Source organism: Diceros bicornis, chromosome 21 (genome assembly GCF_020826845.1).
Source record: "Diceros bicornis minor isolate mBicDic1 chromosome 21, mDicBic1.mat.cur, whole genome shotgun sequence".
In the NCBI taxonomy this organism is placed as follows: Eukaryota; Metazoa; Chordata; class Mammalia; order Perissodactyla; family Rhinocerotidae; genus Diceros; species Diceros bicornis.
The window spans coordinates 29,820,962-29,848,114 of NC_080760.1; the positions used below are offsets into that span (position 1 = coordinate 29,820,962).

At 35.4% G+C, this 27,153-nt stretch overlaps 1 protein-coding gene across 3 annotated transcripts in view; it reads right to left on the reverse strand.

Moving 5' to 3' along the window:
- Window positions 1–27,153, reverse strand: part of CSMD3 (CUB and Sushi multiple domains 3) — a 1,210,091-nt gene that overhangs the window by 531,543 nt on the left and 651,395 nt on the right. For all 3 annotated transcript variants that reach the window (XM_058564813.1, XM_058564812.1, XM_058564811.1), the window contains one exon: window positions 7,345–7,457. In XM_058564813.1, coding sequence (XP_058420796.1) covers window positions 7,345–7,457 — 113 coding nt within the window. The remainder of the gene's footprint in view (window positions 1–7,344; window positions 7,458–27,153) is intronic.

Sequence of the window (27,153 nt, forward strand, 5' to 3'; positions counted from 1 at the left end):
TCACCCTCAGGACAATCTAAATCTAATTACCTCCTTAAGGCCCTGTCTCCAAATACCATCACACTGGGGGTTAGGGCTTCAAAGTATGAATTGGGGGGGACACAAAACACCTAGTCTATAGCATTTAACATGCTTTTGGTCTTCTATCTAAGAAAACTTTCCCTAAACCAAGCTAACTATGCTTTTCTTCTGTTTTCTTCCAAACATTTTATAGATTTAGCTCTTATATTTAGGTCTATAATCCATTTCAAGTTAATTTTTGTATATTGTGTGAGGTAAGGGTTGAGATTCTTTTTTGGCATGTGGCTATCTAATTGTTTCAGTACCATTTATTAAAAAAAGAATATCCTTTCCCAATGAACTCCTTAGTACCTGTGTTGAAAATCAATTGACCATATATATATGGGTCTGAACTATTCATAGCAGAAATCTTAAGGTAGAAAAAAGAATCAAAAACATTTTACATAATTTTTTTCATTATCCCACAACATGATTTTTGTGATAACTAAGCAAGATTATGTCTCAGTGTCATAATTAATCACATAAGAACCAAGAAACTGATGCTAGTTTCAAAACATCTCAATGAATCTTATATGATTTGAGGACAAAACAAACTGGTACCAAAACTTAGTTCATAAATAATGGCATTAAGGCACAAGTGGTAAGATTAGTAAAGAATTTTGCCCACTATGGATGTATACTGCTAGCAGAAAGTAATTTTGGAACTCCAATAGTTCTACGTTTCCTTTCCTAGGGAAAAAAAACAATAACAATGAACATATTGAATACTACTTATTCAAATATAAGTATTTGAATTCAACACTAATACACACTCCCCTTTGGACCCATTTATGGTGTTTTTCCATGCTAACATATTTTAAAAATAAAGAAAGAAATATATCTGATTCTGAAAGCATTAAACTATAACGTAGATATTCTCTTTTTTCTACATTGAAGGAATTAAACAACAAAGAGATGACAGGTGTGTTAATTAAGGCTCATTTAGTTATAAATGACAGAAATTGAACTCGCCATGGCTTAAACAAGGAAAAGTTTATACCGTCATGCAATTGGAAAACCAAGGTCTAGTGTTCCTTTCAGGCATTCAGGAGTTTCAATTATGTCCACAATACCGTTTTACATCTGTTGGTTCTGCACTGTTTCTATTGCAAGTTATTGACATAAGGTAACAAAAGTCGGCCCCCCATAGCATGAAGTTAAATGACCCTTAGAGTTTACAACCTCAGAAAAAAGATTTTCTTTCATCTAGAATCTATATCAATTGCCCCAGATCCTGGACTGATAACCGTATCAAAAGGAATTCTGATTAGTTCCCCCCAAACCTATAGAGCTATACAGAATTGGAAGAAAGTTCATCAAAGCCTAGAGTAGATCAGTTCCCAGAAGAAAGTGGAAAGATTACTGTGCAAGCAAAAAAGCAGATGCAGGTAAAGAGAGAGAGAAAAAATTTACTCCCTGAAATAAATACACACCGTAAATAAATTATCTGGATAAGATATCTTTATTAATTTTTAAACAGCTTTTTTTAAGAAATAAAATACATAGAAAATGTCAATACATTTGAAAATTATTATTTATAACCTAGGAATTTTTCTAACAAAGCATAAATGACCAACATTAATCAAAGAGGAAATAGGAAGAGACTTATAGCCATAGGAAAAAAAGTTAAAATTTGCTAAATATTTATCTTTATGTAAAAATGCCCAAATGGTTTTATACGTTCTTTCTTACTCTTAAAGATGTGTAATTCTTATGTTATTGAGATTATCCCAGAGCATTGACAAACTCCCTGATTCATTCTGTGAAACTGCTATAATCTTAAAATTCAAATTTTATGAAACTAGCATAAAAAGAAACTACAGTCGAATTCACACATTTAATTAGATGCAAAAATTATAATCAAATTATTAGTAAATTGAATCTGAGAGTGTATTAAAAGATTGAGCATTAAAGTTTTTAATTAAATTTGAAGTTAAATTTGGGTCAAATACTTGTAAATAATTGTTTAATTTTCAAATCTTTGGTATCAATCCATCTTATCTCTGGCATATGTCCTAAATACTAAAGACCTGAATTTGAGCAAGTAATGGAATTTCTATTCCTCAGTTCTGCAACGAGGGAAATGAGGGAAAGGGACTCTGTGCTTACTTTAAATCATAAAAATCAATGAGTCTAAATATTTAAGAAAATCACCATTTTCCATGAAAATGTTCCATTTCAAAGTTTTAGGTCAGCCCATAAAAGCAGATTGCTTCAACAAAATTTTAAACTCTAGCCATGTACTTTAGTTGAGAGCTTTGTAAATATATAAATAAATTTAACTTTAAGCTAAGTTTTATGAAAATACTATAAAGTTTCTGAAAGGCAGCAGTCTAAAAACACAGAATTCAGAGTCATATCTTAATTTTGCCTTGTACTAGCCATGTGACCTTGAACAAATTACCTAACTTGCTGTGCCTCAATGACTTCATCTGTACAATAGGGATAATAATACTACCTACCTCGTAGGTTTGTTGCAGTTGATTAAATGAACCAATACATGTGCTAACAATAGTATATAACCACTCAGTAAGTGCTTACTATTAAAACTGCATTGTTGAGAATACACACTATCACACTACGAAAAATTAATCAAACAATTACAATGTCTTATTTCTAAAAAGAGGATATAATATCACTTTCAGAACTCTGTAAAGGCTGGAGATTTTTCTTACATGCCTCTGACATGGATTTTAAGCTCTCTTACCAAATATTCCTAAAGAATATCAACCATGTGGAAATAAAAACGTACAGACATTTGAAATCAGGCGGCTTTTGTTGTGTGTTGTGTGCACATGCCCTTGTGCATGCTTTAGTTTTATGTGTGCCTGATGAGACAGTGGGAGGTCAGTAATTTAACTGAACCTTATGGTGCCCTTATGCTTTTTATGCTGATGGGGGTCTCCAGCTTGTCTCCAGACTTTGAACTTTCTGCTTCCCAAAACCCCTCAAAATCTACCTGGGTGTAACATTGCATAATGGAGAGTAGCATGAAGTCAGTCAACTCAGAGTTGCATATAGGTTCTGCAATAAGTTAATAATCTGACACTCATGTTCATGCATTCACACATTCCAAAATATTTATTGAGTGCTTACTATGTGTTAGGCTTGTGCTAGGTACTGGGAATACAACAGCGAACAAAACAGACCAAATTTCCTATCATCATGGTGCTTACATCCTAGCCAGTTTTCTGATCTGCAAAAATGAGTAATAATTCTTATCTCTTGGAGTTCTAATGTGATTTAATGAACTAATGGAGTCAAAGTGATTGCAATACACAAGGCTATTAGTATTTATTTATTATCCTTTTAATGTTGCTTAGGTTTTCTAAGATGAAGATGAAAATATGTCCAAAAGAATAGGGCAGTGTTAATGGATGCTAATGTGTCCACTGGAAAAAAAGTATCTTCCTTTTTGCTTCCTTTCTGGTTAATATGCATTTGAAATAACAACAATATAAAGAAAAAAAGAAAACAAAATAATGTCTTTAAGGGTAATGGGGCAAGATGGAGGGCAAGGTTATTCTTCCTTTTCAGCAGGAAGACCGACTGTCATACCTTGAATCATAATTTCGGCAAACTCATCAATCTCCTGTGAATTGAAACAGTTGTAACTTGTTGTACCCAACATGGACATGACTTGTTTTAATAAGTAAAGAATATCATTAAACTTATCAAGAGTCTGGTGGAGTTTTATTCATTTCTGCTATTGCATACAGTAATCAGCACACTGCCATGCACATAATAAACAATAAATGAATCCTAATTGAATAAGAATGAATTGCATTTATAATAAAGGACTATTTTCTTGATTTGCATCATTTGCTGTTTTCTAATATTTTCGGATAGGCACTGTCCAAACTCTACAGAAAAAAGCATTGATGATTCCAAAGATTGAGGCTGAAGTTCTGAAGATAATGAAAACTTAATCAGGCAATTATGTATCATTTTATATTCACAGATAAATTTTTGGTCTCTCAGTCAGTAGTATGGTCTTAGAATAGTCATTTTCAAACTATGTTTTTTGGAGCAGTAGGGTTCTTCCTACGTTTGGAGGGAATGAGGGGTAGTCTGACCAATGCGGGGTGTCAATCCTCCTTCCCACACCAGTTCTCCCAGAGCAGGCCAGTTTTTAATCTTTTGCTATTTTGGGTTTCTAACCAGAGATTTCATTTGAAATATTATTTTCCTTAAAACCAAGTTTCAAAAACAGTTTTTAGGCAATTAGCAAAACACAACTTAAGAACTAAAGCATATTGTGCAAAACGAAGTCTAAATTACGTAATCTAGTCACTACTTTAAAAATTTTTTAAATTTAAAAGACGAAATATACATTTAATTTACAGAAGCTCTACCTTTAATGTTATCTCATGCAAAACCTACAAATGACAAAAAAAAATATGTTTAGACCAAATCTGGAAAGGTTTTTTAGCAGGTGTTGCATTTAGAACCAACTCATTACTTAACAGAGAGCATGGTAATTATGAAAATTATTTTTAGTAGGTGACGTTGCTCAAGCTATCTGCACATCAAAATTTGAAACTTCTCAAAATGAACCCTGCTTCAACTTTGAGCTCAGGTTTTAAATTATGGAGAATGAAAAAATATGATTTTCACAGTAGGAAAAAAAATCATAGTAAACTAAACCTTTGAGGACATATTTACCCTACTTTATACCATATTATCTATGTCAAATCATTTGTTCAGCTTTATTCAACAAATAATCATTAATCACCTATGATGACATAGAAGGGGGTTGCTAATAGAAATATAAAGATGAATATAACATATTTCCATTTGCTTACATAGTGTATATATATGGGATAGGTTTTATAAAACAGAAAAATTATTCTTTCGTTATGGGTGGAGTTAAGGAAGGTTTCACAGAAGAAAAAATATTGGAATTTGTCTCGAAGGACGAGTGATCTGACGCTGAGCTAGAATTAGAATAGGGATCCAGGTAGAATTTACTGAATGTCCAGAGAAGTGTGAAACAACTTGCTGGGTTCAGACAACTGGATTGGATAAAATTGGATTGTAGGGAGAAAGACAAAAACAGGGTGAAGAAAGCTGGAAGATAAGATCTATGGAGGTTTTGTACTTTATCTCTAGGCAAGGAAAAGTTATGAAAACATTTTAAGCAGAAGTGTACTACGATCACCTCTTTGCCGTGGGAATCTCATCGCTAGCAGCATGAAGGTCAAATTGGAAGAAACCAGGTTGAAGGGAGGGCGAAGAATAAAGGCATTATTCCTAAAGAGTCTCCTGGGTTGGTTTCAAATATCTCATCTCTGTGGCTATTTGTAAATGAATAGTTGGGTACATTTTTATCTGTCACTATATTCTAATCTTCCTGAAAGAGATAATATCTAGCTGTTCTTTCTGTACTCAACAACTCATTTAGTAGCTGGCACATAGTGGATAGTTAGGAAATCTTTTTTGAATTACTCTTGTTGAAAACTGAGCAGAAAAAAAACAAAGTAATGCTTAATTGTGCTACTTTACACGGTACTTCCAGCTCTTGAACTGCAGTTGAGTGGAGACCTTTGTCAATATCCACAGAACTCCCCTGCTGCCCCAAGCTGTTTATGAGCGTTAATAACTGCGTTGTTTGTCGAAGCGTTATCATCAACGATTAATATAGTTCCTCAGGTTTAAATGACTGTACGTTTTCTGACAGATAACCTTCATAGAGTGAGGAAAATAATAAAATCAAGAAGAATATAAGGACGCCAGGTTCACTTAGCCAAATGAGGGGAGAAAACAAGAAAAAAGAAAAAATCAAGACAAAGCTACTTTCAACGTACGCTGACGATTCTTCAAACTTTGTAACTTTGTTTTATTTACTGGGGATAAATGTGGGTTTTAAATGGAGGAGAAATATATTTAAAATTATAATGAGGCTAACCTTTTAATTTTTTTGAACTGACATTTATACAGATTTCTTGAACTATTCCAATTAGCAGAGTACCAAATTTAGTCACAAGTTAAAAACACAGGATGCATGTGTCCTGTCTCTCTGACATTATGATGCATTCATTTCCATGCATCCAGATATAAAGGTATGGCAAGCCAGTATTTGAAAAAGGAAACTCTGGTTAAAATTATTATGCAATTAAGAGAATTTTAGTTTACTGATAAGCCATTGTTTTAGCGACAAGATAGAGAATAACGATTTTTACCACAATAGAAATAATAAATTCAAGCAATGTAACTTTTTGATGGTCTATTTATATTTTCATCTTTTTTTTTTTTTGGTGAGGCAGATTGGCCCTGAGACAACATCTGCCAGTCCTCCTCTTTTTGCTGAGGAAGACCAGCCCTGGGCTAACATCCATGCCCATCTTCCTCCACTCTACATGGGACGCTGCCACAGCATGGCCCAGCAAGCAGTGCGTCGGTGCGTGCCTGGGATCCGAACTGGCGGACCCCAGGCCACCGCAGAGGAGCACGCACACTCAACCGCTTGTGCCACAGGGCCGGCCCTGATATTTTCATCTTTTAAATTGAATTTTAATTGTATTTATTAACACTTGGATATTTTTTCAGTCAAAATTCCAAATTTGAATTTCTTATATGTATATTGTGTCTATATATCCATTGCCTCTATTTGACTTTAATCAGGTTAATCATGTGTCAAAGATATTCGTGATTTTACAATGCTTGCATCTATCTCTTACAAAAGAAACTAGAACAAAAGATTCTGTTATACTTATGTAATTCATTATCAGTTTGTATCACTACCAACACTGGGACAGGCAGTAGCAATTTAACACATTTGTGGTCTATGATTTACATAGGAGTTGATAATCTGAATACTAAGACCATGTATTTGGTCTGAGAGAATCACTGACAGATTACAAAAAAAAAAACTGGTACCCTGGATTCTTTGAAGAATTAAGCTCTTTGTTTTGTATTTAAGCATTTAATAACTCGTAGATTTTTGGCGAGGCAAATTTATATAAAGTGCATACAATTACATTGTCTATTCTGGGAAAGGCTAGGAGTCCAGAGTGACTAAAGCATAGGGATAGTATAGTGGACTGGGGAGAGATAAGGTATGCAAAATAGATATATTTTAAATTAAAAAAAAAACCTAATTTTACTCAAGGAAAAGTGAAATCAACATTTGTAGTTAATTTAAAGGGGAAAGTATTTTGTTGAAATATATTTTTGCTTTTGTTCTGGGAAACCTATTTTGCAGATGCAATTAAACATGAATTTAAAAGTATTCTCTGTTGGTATTAAGATAACATATTTCCCATAGTAGCAATTCATCATTACCTTTGTAGTTAACCTTGAAGCCAACAGATCCGACACTTTCATCTGTTTGAAGGTGCAGCCACATTTGGCTACTCATGCTCACTATCAAGTCTGGCACAAAGCTTCCAGTCAGCCTAAAAAGGTATGGACAAAGAAGGGAGAAATGGGTTATTAAAGCAACCTCTGCATGCAAATTATGAGACAGACGTGTTTCTCAATACTTTCTTGGCTAGAAAAAATCTGTCAGATAAACTTACAAGACTATGTGTTGATGTAACAGAACAAATGGCACAATTTAGTGATCAAGATTTATTATAAACAAGTATCATTTTATGTGTTTAACTAGGTTAGATCATTCATATCTCTGAGGCAAGATACTAAATTTTAGACCATCAGAGAATCTTATACTTCTTTTTGAACTGCAAAGAGAAGGGGGATCTATAAAAATCTTACAGTTTGTTTTTTAACAGGAATGCACTTTAACTTTTCAAGTTTCAAAGAACACCATTCTAAAGAAATATTGCAAAATATTTAAGTACTGTGAAAAACAATAAAATGACAAGGAATATAATATAACCCTTTGCAATACTTATGTCAAGCTATCCATGTCACGTATGGTTCACTGTAAATGGTTTTACTTTAAAGAATATGCTGCTAATTTGATGTGGCATCACTGAATCTATGCATTAATAATCTCGTTTGGTAAAGCTCAATTTTATAACCCTAACAAGGGAAATTACTTCATGTTTCCTCTGTCATTAATAGTGTTGCAATCACATATTTGAACCAAAGCCAAGGGTTATATAAAGGAGGAAAGCAAATGAGTAAATAACACCTTAGGGGGAAAAGTCTGTCAAGAAGAGAAAGAGGAAAAAAATGGATTCACTGCTGAGTAAAATATCCATATTGATAGGGAATTCTAAATTACATACTAAAAAGATAGGTTTTTAAAAGAAGAAATTCCTAAGTGTTTACCTATTTTACCGCTAAAACCATGAAGATTGCTGGAAAATTACGTTAGGAGAGAAGGCATAAAGTTTCTCTTCTCAATAAAAAAGGTACCCTAAGAGAGCATAAAACAGTCCCCTGGATGGAGCAATGCTATAATTAGACTAGCAGAGGGCAGCACGGATGACCATATCCTCGAAGTGACCAGGGCAACAAAATGCCTTGCTCACTAGTCAGCCACCAAAATTGTAAAACATCAGCAGCAGACTGCATTAGCAGTATAGCTATGTCACTGGTGTCCAGTGCTACCGATTATGGTCCTCTATCACAAATAAACTGAGTTTATGAATTAATTACGGGATCATGCATGATATTGAGGAACATTGTGAAATATCAAGATACTATCAATATATTACAGAACTTTAGATTATACTCAATTTCTTCCTGCCAAAGCAAATTTAAAATTATTATAATATAAACCATACGCACACATACTTTCTCCTTCATAATATATGTGTATATCTGTATGTCTAGTACATACTGTAGTCCCCCCTTATCTGCTGGGGATACCTTCCAAGATTGCCAGTGGATGCCAGAAACCATGGATATTACTGAACCCTATATATGCTATGTTTTTTCCTATACCTTCATACTTATGATAAAGTTTAATTTATAAATTAGACACAGCAAGAGATTAACAACAATAGCTAATAATAACATAGAACAATTATAACAATATACTGTAATAAAAGTTACGTGAATGTGGTCTCTCCCTCTTTCAATCCAAATTTATTTCTGAATCTGTGTAACCATACCTTACTTGCAGTAAATGGCTTAGTGTCAGTCCTTTCAAGGGACCCTTCGCTGAAGTCTTTGTATAAGCTCAGCGCTTTCTGGTGCAACACATTGCCGTTAATCATAACACGTTTTCTGTTCATGTCTTCCATCCACAAATTTACTGCCTTTTCCATCATAACTAAGCACTTATCATACGCTGTGGCTGTAACTTGTGCAGTTTGAGGTGTAATAGCAAAACTAGCACAAATTTCTTTTTCCTTCTTCACAATTTCACAGATAGAAGATCCTTACTGTAGATCTTAGCAACTGCAGCATACGATTTTTTCTCTTTCCTTATTAAGTCAAGAACTTTCACCTTTTCACTTGAAGCATTTTACAGCTTCTCTTTGGCATATCCAAATTGCCAGCATCACTGCTCTTGCACTTTGGGGCCATTATTAAGTAAAATAAGGGTTACTTGAACACAAGCACTGTGGTACCAGGACGGTTGATCTGATAACTGAGATGCCTACTAAGTGACTAAAGGACGGGCAGCGTACACAGCATGGATATCACGGACAAAGGGAAGATTCAAGGTGGGATAGAGCAAGATCTCATCATGCTATTCAGAATGGCACACAATTTAAAATTTATTAATTGTTTATTTCCAGAATTTTCCATTTAATATTTCAGACTGTGGTTGACCACGGGTAACTGAAACTGCAGAAAGTGAAACCACAGACAAGGGGGGACTACCGTATATGTATGCATATATATACATATACACTATCATTTGAAAACATCTTTCAATTAAACTTTGTGGCATGTGAACTTTCAATTTTCAAATTGATGAGTTCATAAGTACTAGTCTTTTGAGTTACAGTAGAGCAGTTTATGGACAAGAGTGAGGACTCAAGCTTAGAGACATGACAGAAAGTAAATTTATTACAAAGTGGGCATGAGCATTTAAAATTATAGAATGTGCATCAGCTAGACCATATCAAATATGCCAACAATCTATCTCACGGTGAATATTAAAAAATGATTTCATGGGAAAATTTAATTATTGTTCTTTATTATATCCTCTCATAACTGTCTCAGTCCTGAACTCTTTTACCAGTCCCAAACCTCTAGGATGGTAATTTTGTCAGCTCATAAAGAACAGCTAACACATACAGGCTAAATTGTTTCCTTGCTAACGTGTTCTCCTCTTTGCCCTGATTCTACCTAGTTCCCAACTCATTGTTGGTGTAAAGGTAAATATAAACCTAAAGAATTAATAATTAAATTAAAATTTCCCCTGATGCCAAAAAGGAAAGAGAAATTGCCATTTCTCTTTAGCATTTCCTTTAGAAAACTTGAAATTGTAAATGGTATCTATTTCTTTCAGATGTATGTAAATCTTCTAAAAGCTAAATAAGCCTCTTGCCAATTTTGCATCCCATGAATGTCTTTCTTGGAGACCTTGGGAGACCATCTCTTTGAAATGTGAACATCAAGGAGGATGTCACTCTGTCTCCCTGTTTCTGTGGGAGTTTCAGCCGAGGCACATAGCTCCATGATGTAACTTCTTGTCTGTCATAAGATAGGAGAAGTTTTATTTTTCCTTTTGATAAGGACCATTAACACATAGGTAATAGATTGTATCTGCCTGACTATGTAGAATAGTGAGATTTATTTCTCTTTGCAATCGTCTTAGTTGATTGCCTGTGATGCACATGACACTATGGTTTAATGCCTATTCAATATTAAAACTGTTTCATTCTTTTCTACATTTTGTGGAGAGAGTTAACTGGGTTGGCAGAAGACTTTATTTTTAATTGTATTACCTAACAATTTGGTAATGCGGATGAGATACAAATGGCAGTTTCTGAATTAAATGAACCAGCCGAAGGTCTTGTGGCCACACAACAGTTGTATAAGAGATCCTGAATTATAAGAAGTCTCCCTTCTAGTGCTCTGCTCTGTTGGAATACTAGCTGGATGAACCACTCTTTCCAAATTCAAGATTTTAGTACTGAGTAAGCATGGGAAAATGGACTTTAAAATCCCATCAGAATCATGACTGGCTTTCATGGTGGAAAAATACGGGAAGCCAGGAATGTTGACTGTAGTTCTTTCTCTTCAACAGTTAATATCTTTTTGTCACATTTGGAATACATATGACAATCCAATCTTTCAGGGTTTGTGAATGTTTTAGAAGGGCTTCATTCCAAGGAAATGAATTACTAATATTTACTGGATAGATAACATTCTAAGAGGAAAGTTAAAAAATGATTTGGATAACCAGAAGGAAAGACCGAGAAGAATGGAAGAGGAAATGTAAGAATTAAAGGTACTTTCTCTTTCACAGAACCCTCTTCTTCCTTTCTGTACTTCCTCTGCTCCCTCTGTGTCCCCTGCGTCTCCTTAGCCTTCTTGCTTCAAATAGACTCCTGGAAAGAGGGAAGTGATGATCTTTTAGATATGTGGTTCTCTTTGTTAGCGGATTTCCCTGCAAAGAAGGATGAGGGCACAACTTATTTAGCTGGTAATGAATTACCTGCTTTGTCTGAGAACACAGGCTTGCGTGACTCATATCCTAGCCCTGACCCCACTCTATGTCTTAGCACAGATTCTATCTGCAGGAGTCCCTTATCATCTATACAGCATGCGTCTAGGAAAGCAGAAATTTTAAAGAGGTGTGATTAGGGAATAGTTGAGAACTGGTGTAAAGGACTATGTGCCCATATGGAAATTATAGGATGTAGAATGGTTTCACTGATCATTTAGAAAAAAGCAAAATAAAAAAAAAAAGTTCTAGGTTGATAAATATATCAACATGGGAAAGATGCCAAAAGCCATATAATTCTACATTTTTCTTGTAACAAATGTAAAGAAAACCAGTTCTTCTTATGTGATGACCAGTGAAGCTACTGCCAGTGAGAACCTACTCAGCCTCCCTGCCTGCTGATATTATTCCTATGAAAGCTCTTTTCCCTATTTCCCAGAAGCCTACAGAAGTCCTCCACAGTGTGTTTTCAATTTACATCCCCACACTCGGGGATGTGCAGTAGCTACTGTGTGGAATTCTGCGACCAGCAGACTTCATTCATTTGATGGAACAAGCACACTGGGGACCAGAAGATGACCCATCACAGCAAGGAGTAGCCAACTAGCTGCCACCTTCCATAACTATGGAAGAACTAAGGGCTTGAGAGATCCATCGAAAGTAATTGTTCATAGTGTTACTTGGAGGCTTTCCTCTAAATGTGAGCTCGGAGAAATGGTAGTGGTGTATCCAGAAAATGGATAAGTCCTCCACTATTTTCCCTCAGCAATTTGTCGAGACTTTCCCAAAATTTACTAGCATGGACCAGGGGTAGATCAAAATGATCCTTTGGTCCTATCTGCCTTTTTCTTGGCTCTCTTGCTGACTGTCAAACCTCAAATTAGGGAAAAGGTGGTAGAATGGCAAGGACAGACTATTATTCAGATCTTGGCAGCAGTTACTCAAATTGGGGACAACCTAGAGAAATATAAAGAAGAAAAGAAGTTAAAAACTGCTGTGCTAACTATTCAGTTAAAATTATTTACTAAAGTAAATAATCTCTACTCTGGCCAATTTATAAAGAGAGAAAAGGAAGAAAAGAAAATTGTATGTCATTATTGCAAGACGTTAGGACACCGGAAGAGAGATTGGAGAAAAGAGACTCCAGTAGATGCAAAAATTGCAGAAACAAGGGAATCGGGAAAGCACAGAGGCTAGGGAATAATTGGCAAATGGTTTACTATTGACAAGTTGAGGGAATCTCAGAGGTAAGAACTGGTGAAACATTCATTTCAATAACTTTCCCTCAGGCTAACATAACTTTGCTTTCTCTAGGAGACACTGGTGCTACTTATTCTGAAATTTCACCAGAAATTCCCCACTTTCCATCGGGTCATAAAGTAATACAGGTCGTTGGTATTTTGAATCAACTTTATACTTGTTCCTTTTCTTCTGTGGTTCCCACATGGATAGATCATCTGACTGAAGAACATGTTTTCTTACTTTCTCCTGATTCTCCTGTAAACCTATAGGGGAGAGATCTCCTGTGCAAATTAAGACTACCATATTGTATACTCCATCTGGAGTGTCTGTTGAACGCCCTGAAAAGAAAGCAGCTGATTTGGTTACTCTGTGCCTTCTGAAGAAAAGGGATATAGCAAAGAGTGGCAGGCTCATGCTGTGCTGGAAAAGCACCCTGAGCAAAAACAAATCAATGAATGGCTTTGGATCCTCGGAATAATAATACTGGTTTAATATGAGATGTAGAGCCAACAGAAATAGCTTATCAAAAGCACAAGCCATGGCGATGTGTCAAACAATACTTTTTGTCAAGAGTTCAATTAAAAGGAATAAAACCAGTTAAAAAAAGAACTAGAAAACAAGGGATAATTAGAAAAGAGTACTAACCCTGTAATACCTACTAATACTACCAAACTTCCAGAAAAGAAGGAAGCTAAATTTGGTAAAGATGGTCCACCTTTGTACAAGATCTTAAAGAAGGAAATACATCCATTGTTCCATTAATGCCTGCAGTTCCTAACACTGGAACTATTATAACGTTGGTGCCATCATCTGCAGTTTTTCTCCAATTTATCTGTGCTCTAGCTTTTCTCCCTGCTCTTCTAGTGGGCAAGTCTAAATTCTTATTTGCTCTTACTCGTGGAGGAGTTCAGTATTTACAGCAAAGTTTCCTCAAGAGTTTCAGTATTCTCCTACTATTTCTCTAGTAATTTACAGGATAACTTAAAGAAAGCTGTCCCACGAGAAGAATCTACAAGTATTCAATATATAGATGGTTTGCTGGTAGCGTCAGAATCTAAAGAACAAAGCAAAACTGATGTTTTGGCTTTGTTACAATTCCTGCCTTCACAAGGGCATAAGGCCTCACTAGATAAATTGCAATACTGCCAACAGAGGTAAAATATTTAGGGCATCTGTTGATGCTGGAGGTCCCAAAGTGTTAGAATATAAGAGGCAACCCATTTTGCAGATGAAATACCCTATTACAAAAAACAACAGATAATTTTGGGGACTAGTAGGCTGTTGTAGACAGTGGATTCCAGCTTTTGCAGAGTGGACAAAACTTCTGATAGAGCAATTGCATGATAATTGCTCAGATGCTCAGATATGGTCTGTAGAGTCTGAAGAGGTTTTTGAACTAAAATGGGCTATCAGTTCAGCTTTGGGGATTCCAAACTTTGAGCAGATTTTCTATTTGCTTTGTCATGGAAATAAAGGTGCTACTTTCGGAATTGTAAATCAAAAGTTGCTATTAGACCACACATCAATAACGTATTTCTCAGTTTTTCTGGAGGCTGTGGCACTATGGATACGAATGCTGTGACAGCAGCACATGCACTTTTAAAAGGCTCCGGCCCTTACCTTTGCTGCTTTACCTTTACCAAAGGTAGGCTCAAGCTCTACCTTTGGTTGCTTAACTTATCTGCATGTCCTACATGTTCTGACAGCTATCTTACAAGTGCATGAGATCCAGAATTTGTGAGTATGTCATTAGACTAGTTTTGAACAAGCATTATTATTCAATCCTAGTATTGTGCTTGGGAGATGCAACCTCCTAAATCCTGTTAGTCTTTTATCAGAACCTGATCAAATAGACGATCATGATTGTACAATAGTAATAGAAGAAGACACCAGGCCCTGACCTGATTTATCTGATACCGTTGTTTACAATGCCAATGTAATGTTTGCTGATGGGTTATGTACTCAGGATAAAAGTGGCCAACTTCAGGCTTCATATGCTATGAGTGACTTCTTATGAAATTTTGGAAGCTCATATTTTCCCTAGAATTAAGGGGGCACGAGCAGCCTAGTCAATAGCAGTAACAAGAGTTACAATTATATATATATATATATATATGTATATATACACACACACACACATATACACATATATACACACACACACATACATACACACATATTATTATATATGTTTTATATTTGTATAAATATAATTTATATAATTATTATATATAATTATATATACACACATAATAATGTGTATATATATACACACACATATAATAACTGACAGTTGATTTGTATGAGGCTATAAAACTGCCTACTCAGATCAGTAATCCATTGTAGAGCTCATGCAGGGCAAAATGAAAACTTCTAAAGGCAAGGATTTTGCTGACAGACCTACAAAGGCCAATGTTAAAATGTGGCAGATTTCAAAGTTAGAAGCCTCACATTTAATATAACAATTTTTGTTAATTTCCAAAAATATACTTCACAAAAGGAAATATACAAATAGATTGAAAAGGGGCTAAAATAAACTCCACTGAACTATGGGAATTATGTAAAAAAATCATTCCCATGCCACAGTCCTCATTGGCTTGCTTAGTAATCTCGTGTCCTCAATATAATCACCTACATAACGAAGGGATTTTAAAGCCATTAGACTTTTACTACATCTACCTAAAAAGTGAAGTTATTTCAAAACATATTAAAAAGATGAGCAATCTGTCAGCAGAATTCTTTACATGCCACTCTCAAGGTATGTGTAGGCAGTTTTCCCCAACCAACTTTAGCAGAAACTCGGCCTCATTTGGATTTCATAGAATTAGTGCCTGTGGAAAGTAAGAGATTTTGTCTAGTTATGGTGTATATTTACATCTGGATGGTCTGAAGTCCTTCCTTCTTCAGATGCCAATGCTCAGGAGGTGGTAAAGTCTCTTAATACACATATTTTCCACTTTTGGGATACTAGAGCATAATGAATCAGAGAGAGGAAGTAATCTTATTTCCACTGTCATCCAGTAATTATGCAAATATTTACAGATTCTCATAAGATAAATCAAACTCATTTGCTAAGATTCAGCAATATACTAGATTAAAATGGCTTAGAACTTTACTGCTAGCCTTGTTAATAAGTAATGCAATCTCTGCAAGCAAGCATGATATTTTTCCCTTTAAATTTACATTTGGCAAGCCTATGAATTTGGGTCAGAGATCATGTCCTGTGCCTGATTTAACTGAATCCTCTCATAATCATGTTCAATACTTCAAAGGGCTTCTTTCTTCCCTAAAAGCTCTGAGACATAAAGTTATAAGGACCTTGAAGGAAGAAGTCTGCCACATCTATTGACTGGGGAGATTCCGTCTACTTAAAAATGTTCTAGAGAAAAGATAGGCTGTTGCTGTGCTGGAGCAAGTGTTGCTGATCACCCAAATGTCTATCAAAGTGAAAGAAAAACCCAGGTGGATCCATGCTTGCCAATTGAAGCCAGTACCTCAGAAGGACTGGACAGTGGTTCCCACAAAACTCTTGAAACTTAAATTTTCTCGAATAACTGATAATGGCACTGAACTCAATTGAAAGACGGTATTCTAGCGAACTTATGATTCTCACGCACTGCCTTGCTGTCCTATTCACAGTAGTGTTGAGATAGGAACAAGTCTAATGAGACAGGGCCATCTGAAGGCCCCTGGCCTAACAAGATAAGGGCCCTAACCAATCAGCAAGCCAGAAGAATCAGATAGAGGCTGCTGTGGGAGATCAAAATTGGCCACTCTGAAATATGTCTCTTTATTTTGATTATTTTCTCTGACGGACATTTGACCTCCCCCAAACTGCCTAAAGATTTAACATAGAAGACCTATTTCAGGAAGGAGCCACTATCATATGATGGCTGTAATAGAATGTAAAATAGATGTTACAATAGGAAAGGCACCAACAAGCCCATCTTATCAAAAATTCTGTCTCTCCCAGGCCACATTCTCTAGGTGGCCCTGCAAAGAGTTGCCAAACAAACATTTACATTTATAGCGGAAATCTCCATTTGTAAAGGTATCGCCCTCTCTGTATTGGGAAGGGGGGGGATGGCCTTACCTGTGGAAACTCTTATCAGTACAGAAGGAGAGGACTTAAATCTGCATACCCTTGATTACTGTAATTTCTGTCTCCCTTCTGTCTCCCTACCCACCCCCAACATCCTCCTTTGTCTTTAGCTGAAGATGGTATTTAAGATGAGAATAGCCACTATGGTGTTGAGAAACTCAGTTTTCCTGGTTTCTCCCACATATACATGTTATTAAACTTGGTATTATTTTCCCCTGCTAACCTGTCTTTTAATTATTTGGCCAGCCATAAGAACTTCAAGGGAAAGGGTGGAAGGGGATTCTCCCTCTTTCCCGACACCACCAAGATCCACATTCTGCAGTTTCTGGACTTTCCCAGGCTTATGCATGCACCCTAGCACCCAGGATTTGTCTGAAGGTGACCCTAGCCCCATTACCATGCTAAACATCACACCCAGGGGTGGAGAGCTAGCATGCTAATTATACATGCAACACACGTGGTGGAATGTCAAACAACAGCACAAGCACAAGAAAAGTCTCACCTCTACATGCCCTGACAAGGCACTCCCCCCCAAACTTTGCCTAATAAAAGCCACACAATCCCACTCCCTAATGAGGCAGTCACCTGCCCCTTTCCTTTCTGCACCGCCTCCCTTGTGCCTCCCTTGTGCAAAAGCTAATAAACTCTTACTTTTCTATTCCCTTCTGTTGTCTCTCTTGATTTCTATCCTAGGGGACAACAAGAACCCAATGTGCCCGTAACAGCGTTATTTCAATTACATTAAGAATCATATTTTGTTAGAAAACAAACATGTTATTTGTTACACTACTTTTTCTTTCTGTTCTCCCAGTAATACTTCCCACAATCACTATTTCCAAACAGCTCTAAATTGTACTCCCAGTGGCCAAGACAGCCTTAAAGTTCCCCTCAGCTTACCTAAACTTTACAGGGGCTTCTTCCTGACTATAGGCTCCTTTTGTTAGAGGATTTACTTTAGAAAACTTGCAATTGTAGGGGGACAGCCCCATGGCTTAGCAGTTCAGTGCGCGTGCTCCGCTATTGGAGGCCCAGGTTCGGATCCCTGGCGCGCACCGACACACCACTTGTCTGGATCCCTGGCAGCGTCCGACATACAGCAACTAGAAGGATGTGCAACTATGACATACAACTATCTACTGGGGCTTTGCAGAGAAAAAGGGGAAAAAAGGAAGAGGATTGGCAATAGATGTTAGCTCAGGGCCGGTCTTCCTCAGCAAAAAGAGGAGGATTAGCATGGATGTTAGCTCAGGGCTGATCTTCCTTACCAAAAAAAAAAAAGAAAGAAAACTTGCAATTGTAAATCCTTTCTCTGACCTTTGAGATGTAAATCTTCTACAACCCAGGAATGTCTTTTACAAGGACCTGAGAGGCATCTCTCTGAAATGTAATCATGAAAGGAGATAGCACTCCTTTCTCCCAGTCTCTGTAGCAGTATAAGAGCCCAGCTTTGATGAGCTACTATTACAAACACAGATGGCTTATTCACATTGACTAATCTCCCACCTAAAGTTCTCCAGTACTTTTTCACTAGCTTACACTAGCACTTAAAAACCATCCCACCTTTTGTTTCAGCAGAGTTGGGTTCAATTTCTCTTCCATATTTCAATAATCTTGGCTTCTATTGTAACAGTCCTGACTCCTACTGCAACAGTCTTGAATAAAGTCTTTCCTGACTGTTTAACTGGCCTGATGTAATTTTTCTCTTACACCAGTATAGACATGATCTGCATTTATAGGTCCAGCAATGCAATTATTGGCAGAGTAAAAACAAGAACACCTCATTAATTTTGTATAATACCAAAGTAAAAGTAACTAACGTGCCTCCAGATACTCAAACTGTAAATTTGACACAGGGAAAAATCAGCTGTGTTAACTGGTTTGACTGAAAGGATGGTGCAAGGTAAAAAGCATCTAATTAAGAGACAAACAGAAATCTGACATTTACAGATTAAGATAACAGAAGACATGTCTAATGTCACTTGATTAACTTTGAGATACAAGTTCTTTCCAGTCCAAGTATAGATAAATAAACAAAAGTGGATGTCTATAACTCATGGAGATTTAATTTTTTTTTTTAATTTTTTCCCCCAAAGCCCCAGTAGATAGTTGTATGTCATAGCTGCACATCCTTCTAGTTGCTGTATGTGGGACGTGGCCTCAGCATGGCCGGAAAAGCGGTGCGTCGGTGCGCACCTGGGATCTGAACCCGGGCTGCCAGCAGCAGAGCGTGCGCACTTAACCGCTAAGCCACGGGGTCGGCCCCAATTCATGGAGATTTAATTGACTGCTATAAGAATGTAACTATTGATTTGGACCTCTGCAAAAAGCGGCCTGTAGGCTGGGTTCATTTTCAAGACTCACAACAATAAAGCCAGGTATATTGAACACTGGAAGTTCAATATGTACCATTCAATAGGTGCCTCATAATAATACTAGATAATGGTTCTGGGTATATTTGTTTTTCCTGTCTGAAAAAAATTATTTGTAAACATGAAATAACTACTGAAGAGCCTAGATTATCTTATAATGTTACTTATGTGATTGATGAGAACTCAGGAGAAATTTATTGGCCTTTTGAAAAAAACTGTTAGTCAAAATTTCAGATTCGGGCTCCAGGGTGATGAGGCTAATTCTCAGGTTTGGATTGGGTGTGATTTCATAAGGAACCACAAAATAATACTCAAATAGTTAATCATTTGAAAGCGTAAGCAATATAGACATCATAGCAGTTTGTAAAATTAAGGTATGATGGAGAATTCTTGTCCATTGCTAATCAAGAATCTGCTTTAACCATTTAGCATTGGTATAATATATTTAAAGGTTATTCCTCCAAAGCTAATATGGTACTGAATTTTTAAATTCATCCCATTGTATTCCTGATAATTGCTTTGCTTTGTAGTTTACTGTGGATTTGCCGTATGTTTAGATGACTGCAAACTGCTCAGAGGAAAGTAGAAACAGCAATAGAGCTAATTAGAAAATTATAGTTTTATTATAAAATAGTCACAAAAAGAAAAATTTTAAGTACAAATACAAAATTAAAAAAAAATAGAGTTCAAATTTTCCCTGGTGCCAAAAGGGAAACAGAACTCTCCTCTCCTCCCACTTCTCTTTAGCATTTCCTTTAGAAAACTTGAAATTATAAATGCTTGCTTTCTCTGATTCTTTTCAGATGTATGTAAATGTTTTAAAAGCTAAACAAACCTCTTACCAGTTTTGCACCCCAAGACTGTCTTTCTTGGAGACCTTGGAGTCATCTCTTTGAAATGAGAACGTGAAGAAAGATGGTGCCCTGTCACCTGTTTCTCTGAGAGTTAAAGTCTAGGTACCTGCCTCCAGGATGTAACTTCCTGCTTGTCATAAAGATAGGAAAAGTTTACTTTTTCTGTTGATAGGATAATTAACATATGTGTAATGAATTGTATGTGCCTGTCTATACAAATGGGTGACATTTTTTCTCTTTTACCAATCTCTTTAGTAGATTACCTACAATGAGCATCACAGTCTGGTTTAAATATTATTCAATAGTGAAACTAATTCAGTCTTTTCAACATTTTGTGGAAAGAATTCACCGGGTTGGTAGATGATTTTATTTTTAATTATATTTTCTCAACACTGGGTATCTCACTTAGAGCCCTGCTCTTTGCATGTAGCTTCAATGGCTAATTCCTCTCAACAGCCTCTCAAAGACCTTGGTTTAGACTCAAACCATAGGATCTACCTGCTTCGGACAACTTTGTACTCAACGTCCATCCCTGACAATAAAGGGTGCTTTTGGGTCATAGAGGAGACAGTCTTAGATCATTCTCAAGAGAGTCTCAAATGAGTCTTCAAATAGTTTTAACATGTTTTTAAAACACCCTGTTGAACATATTGTCTGTAAACTTAGGGGAAAAAAGCTTCTTTAACACCTGTTTGTTTATAAGCTGAGTAACCTTAGTGTTCATAATGCATTCTAATCCTCCTAGTTAGTTCCTTCATGCTAGAATAAAAAAGTAAAAGCCCTAAATACATACACTCAGAAATATTCCTCAAGCGCTAAAATACAATATAAAATAAAGGACAGGATCTGTCAAATTTCTATTAGTATCAATGCCTGATTTTCTTTATAATCACCCTAGGCATATGGATGCATCCATTAGAGAAAAAAACTGTACTCCTAAATTCCTACATATTTTTTGTATCATACAAATACGCAAATTTTGCCTTTTAGGGAAATGCATTTAGTATTCTTCTAATAGAGTGCTCTCAAAGGTGATTTATACATTCATTTTGGATACATGAAATTCACTAAAGATGATGATGGCTGCAAAAAATTAGATTAAAAAACCCTGAAATATCACCAGTAGGGTGACATCAGAAAGTGGTATCACTTCACACCTTTTAGGATGGCCATTATCAAAAAGATAAGAAATAACAAATGCTGCTGAGAATGTAGAGAAAACCCTTGTATACTATTGGTGGAAATGTAAACTGGTACAGACACTCTGAAATAGTATGCAAGTTCCTCAAGAAATTAAGAATATGATATGATCCAGCAATCCCATTTCTGGGTCAATATCCAAAGGACACAAAACCATTATCTTGAAAAGATATCTATAACCCCATGTTCACTGCAGCATTATTCATAATAGCTAAGGTATGGAAACAACCTAAGTGTCTGTCAACAGATGAATGGATCAAAAAAATGTACAGTGGAATATTAATCAGCCTTAAAAAAGAAGGAAATCCTGTCATTTGCAACAACATAGAACCTGGAGAGCCACATGCTAAATGAAATAAATCAGACAGAGAAAGACAAATACTGCATGTTATCACTTATATGTGGAATCTAAAAAAAAAAAGTTGAACTCAGAAATAGAAAGTAGAAAAGTGGTTGTCAGGGGCTGGGCGGGTAAGGGAATTAGGGAGAGGTTGGTAACAGGAGACAAACTTCCAGTTATAAGATGAATAAGGTCTGAGGATCTAATGTGTAACATCATGACTATAGTTGATAAAACTGTATTGCATAATTAAAATTGCTAAGAGAGTAGAATTTAACTGTTTCCACCAAACAAACAAAAAAAAAGTTAAATATGTGAGGTGTTGGATGTGCTAACTTGATAGAGGAAATCCTTTCACAATGTATATGTATATCAAATCATCATGTAGTACACTTTACATATGTTACAATTTTGTTAATTATACTGCAGTAAAGCTGAAAAAAAATAAAAAGGCAAAAAAAGTGGATCAATATACTGAAAAAATAATATATAGTTTTAAAATAAAAATACATGAAGTACTATGAAATGATGGGACTACACAAATGTTGACTCTATTAGGTAATTGAGTAGTCAATTGTGGCTTTTACGTCGTTTATGGACTTAGGTTTTAGAAGTTTTAATTTCTTAGCTAATTCAAAAGCATAACGTGTATGAGAGTGTTTATCATGGTTCTCATTTCATATGGATTTCTACAACAACATTTGTTTGTAGAAAAGAGAATTTGAAGGTCAAGATCTCAGCACATACATATTTATACTCTTCTATGGATACTTCATCATATATATTTAGCATTCTAACAAAGTGCTGTGATTATAATACTTAATATTTGTGGGAGGAAATCTTATTTAGATACCTTTCTATATTTTGTCCCAATTTCTTATTCCACAACCACTTTTGAAATGCCTACTGCAATACAAATATTGCTGATTAAAAAGAGAAAAATACCAACACTATTATCTGAATTATTATCAACTGGTCAAGTTCATATTCTGATCTCTATTGACACTTGTCACTACATCACCATGAAGGTGCCACAAATGAAAATGCTATTTAAAAATAAAACAATGTCCAAGTAACTCCATTGGGGAGAAAACGAACAAGAGCAAGAGTGAGAGAGAAAAGGTTACATATGGGCAATAGATTATTGTACGGCAAATGCCAGGAGCAACAAATGTCTAAATTATGAATTTAAGTTTGCAGCTTAAATCTGCATTATTTTAGGAATTTTCATCTCATAAAACTATACGGAGAACATAGTACTGCATATGATATCCAATTATAGAGCATTCTCTATTACTAAATAATTTTATTGCTTATAACTTTGTCATATTTCCTTGGAGCCAAAGTCTCAAAGTGAAGAAAGGTAGCATAAAAATTATTTTTATGTTATTGAATTGCAAAAATTATATGCTTTGTACTTCAGGGAAAGAAATTTTTGTGAGAATTATTTTTAAAAACCCTTCAAACTAATTCCTTTTTGGAGGATTATTTTAGCTGTTGAACATGTTATGCCTTTATGGACTACATTTTTTTCTGGAATAGAATATGACAATTGATTTTACCTTTTAGAACCTAAATATTGCAAGAAAATGAGAAACACAAACACCATATGTTTCCAATGCTTAATTCAATCCATGACCTAAATAGAATAGGTTGAAATGCTCCATATCTGATTCAGTGTTTATCAAGGTGATGTAGCCTGTGTTTATTAAATTAATCAGAACTTATAAAATTAAATATAGGCTAAATTCATCCTTTTATAAAAGACTTTAAAATATTATATTATATGGCTTTCTGTTAAATGAATGTATTTTCCTTTTTTTTTATGTTATCTGACATTCAGCTATTAAATCTTCTAAAATAAATTTATTTAAAAAATAATTTTAGTGCCAGAAGTTACTCTCTAGCACATGGATCAAACTTAATAAAATACAAAAAGGAGTTCACAGATGAGTAAACAGACTGCTAAATAAAATGTCTAAATGGAAACTAGTTTTACCTGTTGGAAGAGCATTATTTAAAATAAATTCTCTTCAACTAGGGTTTTTCAATAAATTCTTTTTTTTTAAATTATTTTATTGAGGTCATAATGGTTTATAACATTGTGTAATCTCAGGTGTACATTATTATTTATCAGTTTCTGCATAGACTGCACTGTGCTCGCCACCAAAAGACTAATTTTTATCTGTCACGATATATATGTGCCACTTTACCCCTTTCGCCTATTCCCCAAACCCCTTCCCATCTGGTAACCACTAATCTTTTCTCTTTATCCATTTGTTCCTTGATCTTCCACATATGAGTGAAATCATGGCATGTTTGTCTTTCTCTAGCTGGCTTATTTCACTTAACATAATACTCTCAAGGTCCATCCATGTTGTTGCAAATGGGACGATTTTGTCTTTTTTATGGCTGAGTGGTATTCCATTGTATATATATACCCCAGATTCTTTACCCATTCATCAGTTGATGGGCACTTGGGTTGCTTCCATGTCTTGGCTATGGTGAATAATGCTGCAATGAACATAGGGGTGCATAAATCTCTTTGAATTGTTGATTTTAAGTTCTTTGGATAAATACCCAGTAGTGGGATGGCTGGATTGTATTTTTTAATTTTTTGAGAAATCTCCAAACTATTTTCCGTAAAGGCTGCACCAGTTTGCATTTCCACAAACAATGTATGAAGGTTCCCTTCTCTCCACATCCTCTCCAACATTTGTTATTTTTTGTTTTGGTAATTACAGGCATTCTGACAGGTGTAAGATGATATCTCATTGTAGTTTTGATTTGCATTTCCCTTATAATTAGTGATGTTGAACAGCTTTTCATGTGCCTGTTGGCCATCTGTATATCTTCTTTGGAAAAATGTCTGTTCATATTCTCTGACCATTTTTTGATTGAGTTATTTGTTTTTTGTTGTTGAGTTATATGAGTTCCTTATATATTTTGGAAATTAACCACTTGTTGGATATATGATTTGCAAATATTTTCTCCCAGTTTGTGCATTCTCTTTTCGTTTTGTTCATGGTTTCCTTTGCCTTGCCAAAGCTCTTTAGTCTGATGTAGTCTCATTTGTTTATTTTTTTCTTTTGCTTCCCATGCCTGAGTAGACGTGGTATTTGAAAATATGCTGCTAAGACCCATGTCAAAGAGCGTACTGCCTATATTTTCTTCTTTAATTCATTTTGAGTTAATTTTTGTGTACACTATAAGATGATGGTCTACTTTCACCCTTTTTCAAGTGGTTGTCCAGGTTTCCCAACATCATTTATTGAAGAGACTTTCCTTTCTCAATTGTATATTCTTGGTTCCTTTGTCAAAGATTAGCTGTCCGTAGATGTGTGGTTTTATTCCTGGGTTTTCAATTCTGTTCCATTGATCTGCACATCTGCTTTTGTGCCAGTACCATGCTCTTTTGATTACTATAGCTTTGTAGCATATTTTGAAGTCAGGGATTGTGATGCCTCCAGCTTTGTTCTTTTTTCTAAGGATTGCTTTAGCTATTTGGGATCTTTTGTTGTTCCATATAAATTTTAGGAATCTTTGTTCTATTTCCATGAAAAATGTCCTTGGGATTCTGATTGGGACTGCATTGAATCTATAGATTACTTTAGGTAATATGGACATTTTAATTATGTTTAGTCTTCCAATCCATGAACATGGAATATCTTTCCATTTCTTTATGTCTTCTTTGATTTCTTTCAATCATGTCTTATAGTTTTCAGTGTATAGGCCTTTCACCTCCTGGGTTAAATTTATTCCTAAACATTTTATTCTTTTTGTTGTGATTTTAAATTGGATTGTATTCTTGACTTCTCTTTCTGCTGGTTCATTATTAGTGTATAGAAATGCAACTGATTTTTGTAAGTTGATTTTGTACCCTGCAACTTTGCTGTAGTTATTGATTATTTCTAATAGTTTTCTGGTGGATTCTTTAGGGTTTTCTATATATATGATCATGTCATCTGCAAACAGTGAAAGTTTCACTTCTTCGTTTCCAATTTGGATACCTTTTATTTCTTTTTCTTGCCTAATGCTCTGGCCAAAATCTCTAGTACTATATTGAACAGGAGTGGCAAGACTGGGCACCCTTGTTTTGTTCATGTTCTCAGAGGGATGGCTTTCAGTGTTTCACAATTAAGTATGATGTTGGCTGTGGGTTTGCCATATACGGCCTTTATGATGTTGAGGTACTTTCCTTCTGTACCCATTTTATTCAGAGTTTTTATCATACATGGATGTTGGATCATCTCAAATGCTTTCTCTGCATCTATTGAGATGATCACGTGATTTTTATTCCTCATTTTGTTAATGTGGTATTTCACATTGATTGATTTGTGGATGTTGAACCATCTGTGCCTCCCTGGTATAAATCCCACTTGATCATGGTGTATGATCATTTTAATGTATTGCTGTATTCGGTTTGCAAATATTTTGTTGAGGATTTTTGCATCTATGTTCATCAGTGATATTGGCCTGTAATTTTCCTTCTTTGTGTTGTCCTTGTCTGGTTTCTATCAGGGTGATGTTGGCCTCATAGAATGAGTTAGGAAGTATTGTGTCTTCTTCAAATTTCTGGAATGGTTTGAGAAGGATACGTATTAAATCATCTTTGAATGTTTGGTAGAATTCTCCAGAGAAGTCATCTGGCCCTGGACTTTTGGCCTTGAGGAGGTTTTTAATTACTGTTTCAATCTCTTTACTTGTGATTGGTCTATTCAGATTCTCTATTTCTTCCTGATTCAGTTCTGGGAGGTTGTATGAGTCTAAGAATTTATCCATTTCCTCTAGGTTATCCAATTTGTTGGCATATAGTTTTTCATAGTATTCTCTTATAATCCTTTGTATTTCTGCAATATCTGTTGTAATTTCTCCTCTTTCATTTCTAATTTTGTTTATTTGAGCCTTCTCTCTTTTTTTCTTAGTAAGTCTGTCTAAGGGTTTGTCAATTTTGTTTATCTTCTCAAAGAATCAGCTCTTAAGTCTCATTGACGCTTCCACTGTTTTTTTTTTTTATCTCTCTTTCATTTATTTCTGCTCTAATTTTTATTATTTCCCTCCTTCTGCTGACTTTGGGCTTTGTTTTTTCTTCTTTTCTGGTTCTGTTAGATTTAGTTTAAGATTACTTATTTGAGATTTTTCTTGCTTATTGTGGTAGGCCTGTATTGCTATGAATTTCCCTCTTAGAACTGCTTTTCCTGCATCCCATAAGAGTTGGTATGATGTATTTCCATTTTCATTTGCCTCCATGTATTTCTTAATTTCCCCTTTGATTTCTGCATTAATCCAATGGTTTTTCAGTAGCGTGTTTAGACTCCACATATTTGTGACTTTCTCAGCTTTTTCCTTGTAGTTGATTTCTAGTTTCATAGCATTGTGGTCAGAAATGATGCTTGATGTGATTTCAATCTTCTTAAATTTATTGAGTTTTGCCTTGTTTCTCAACA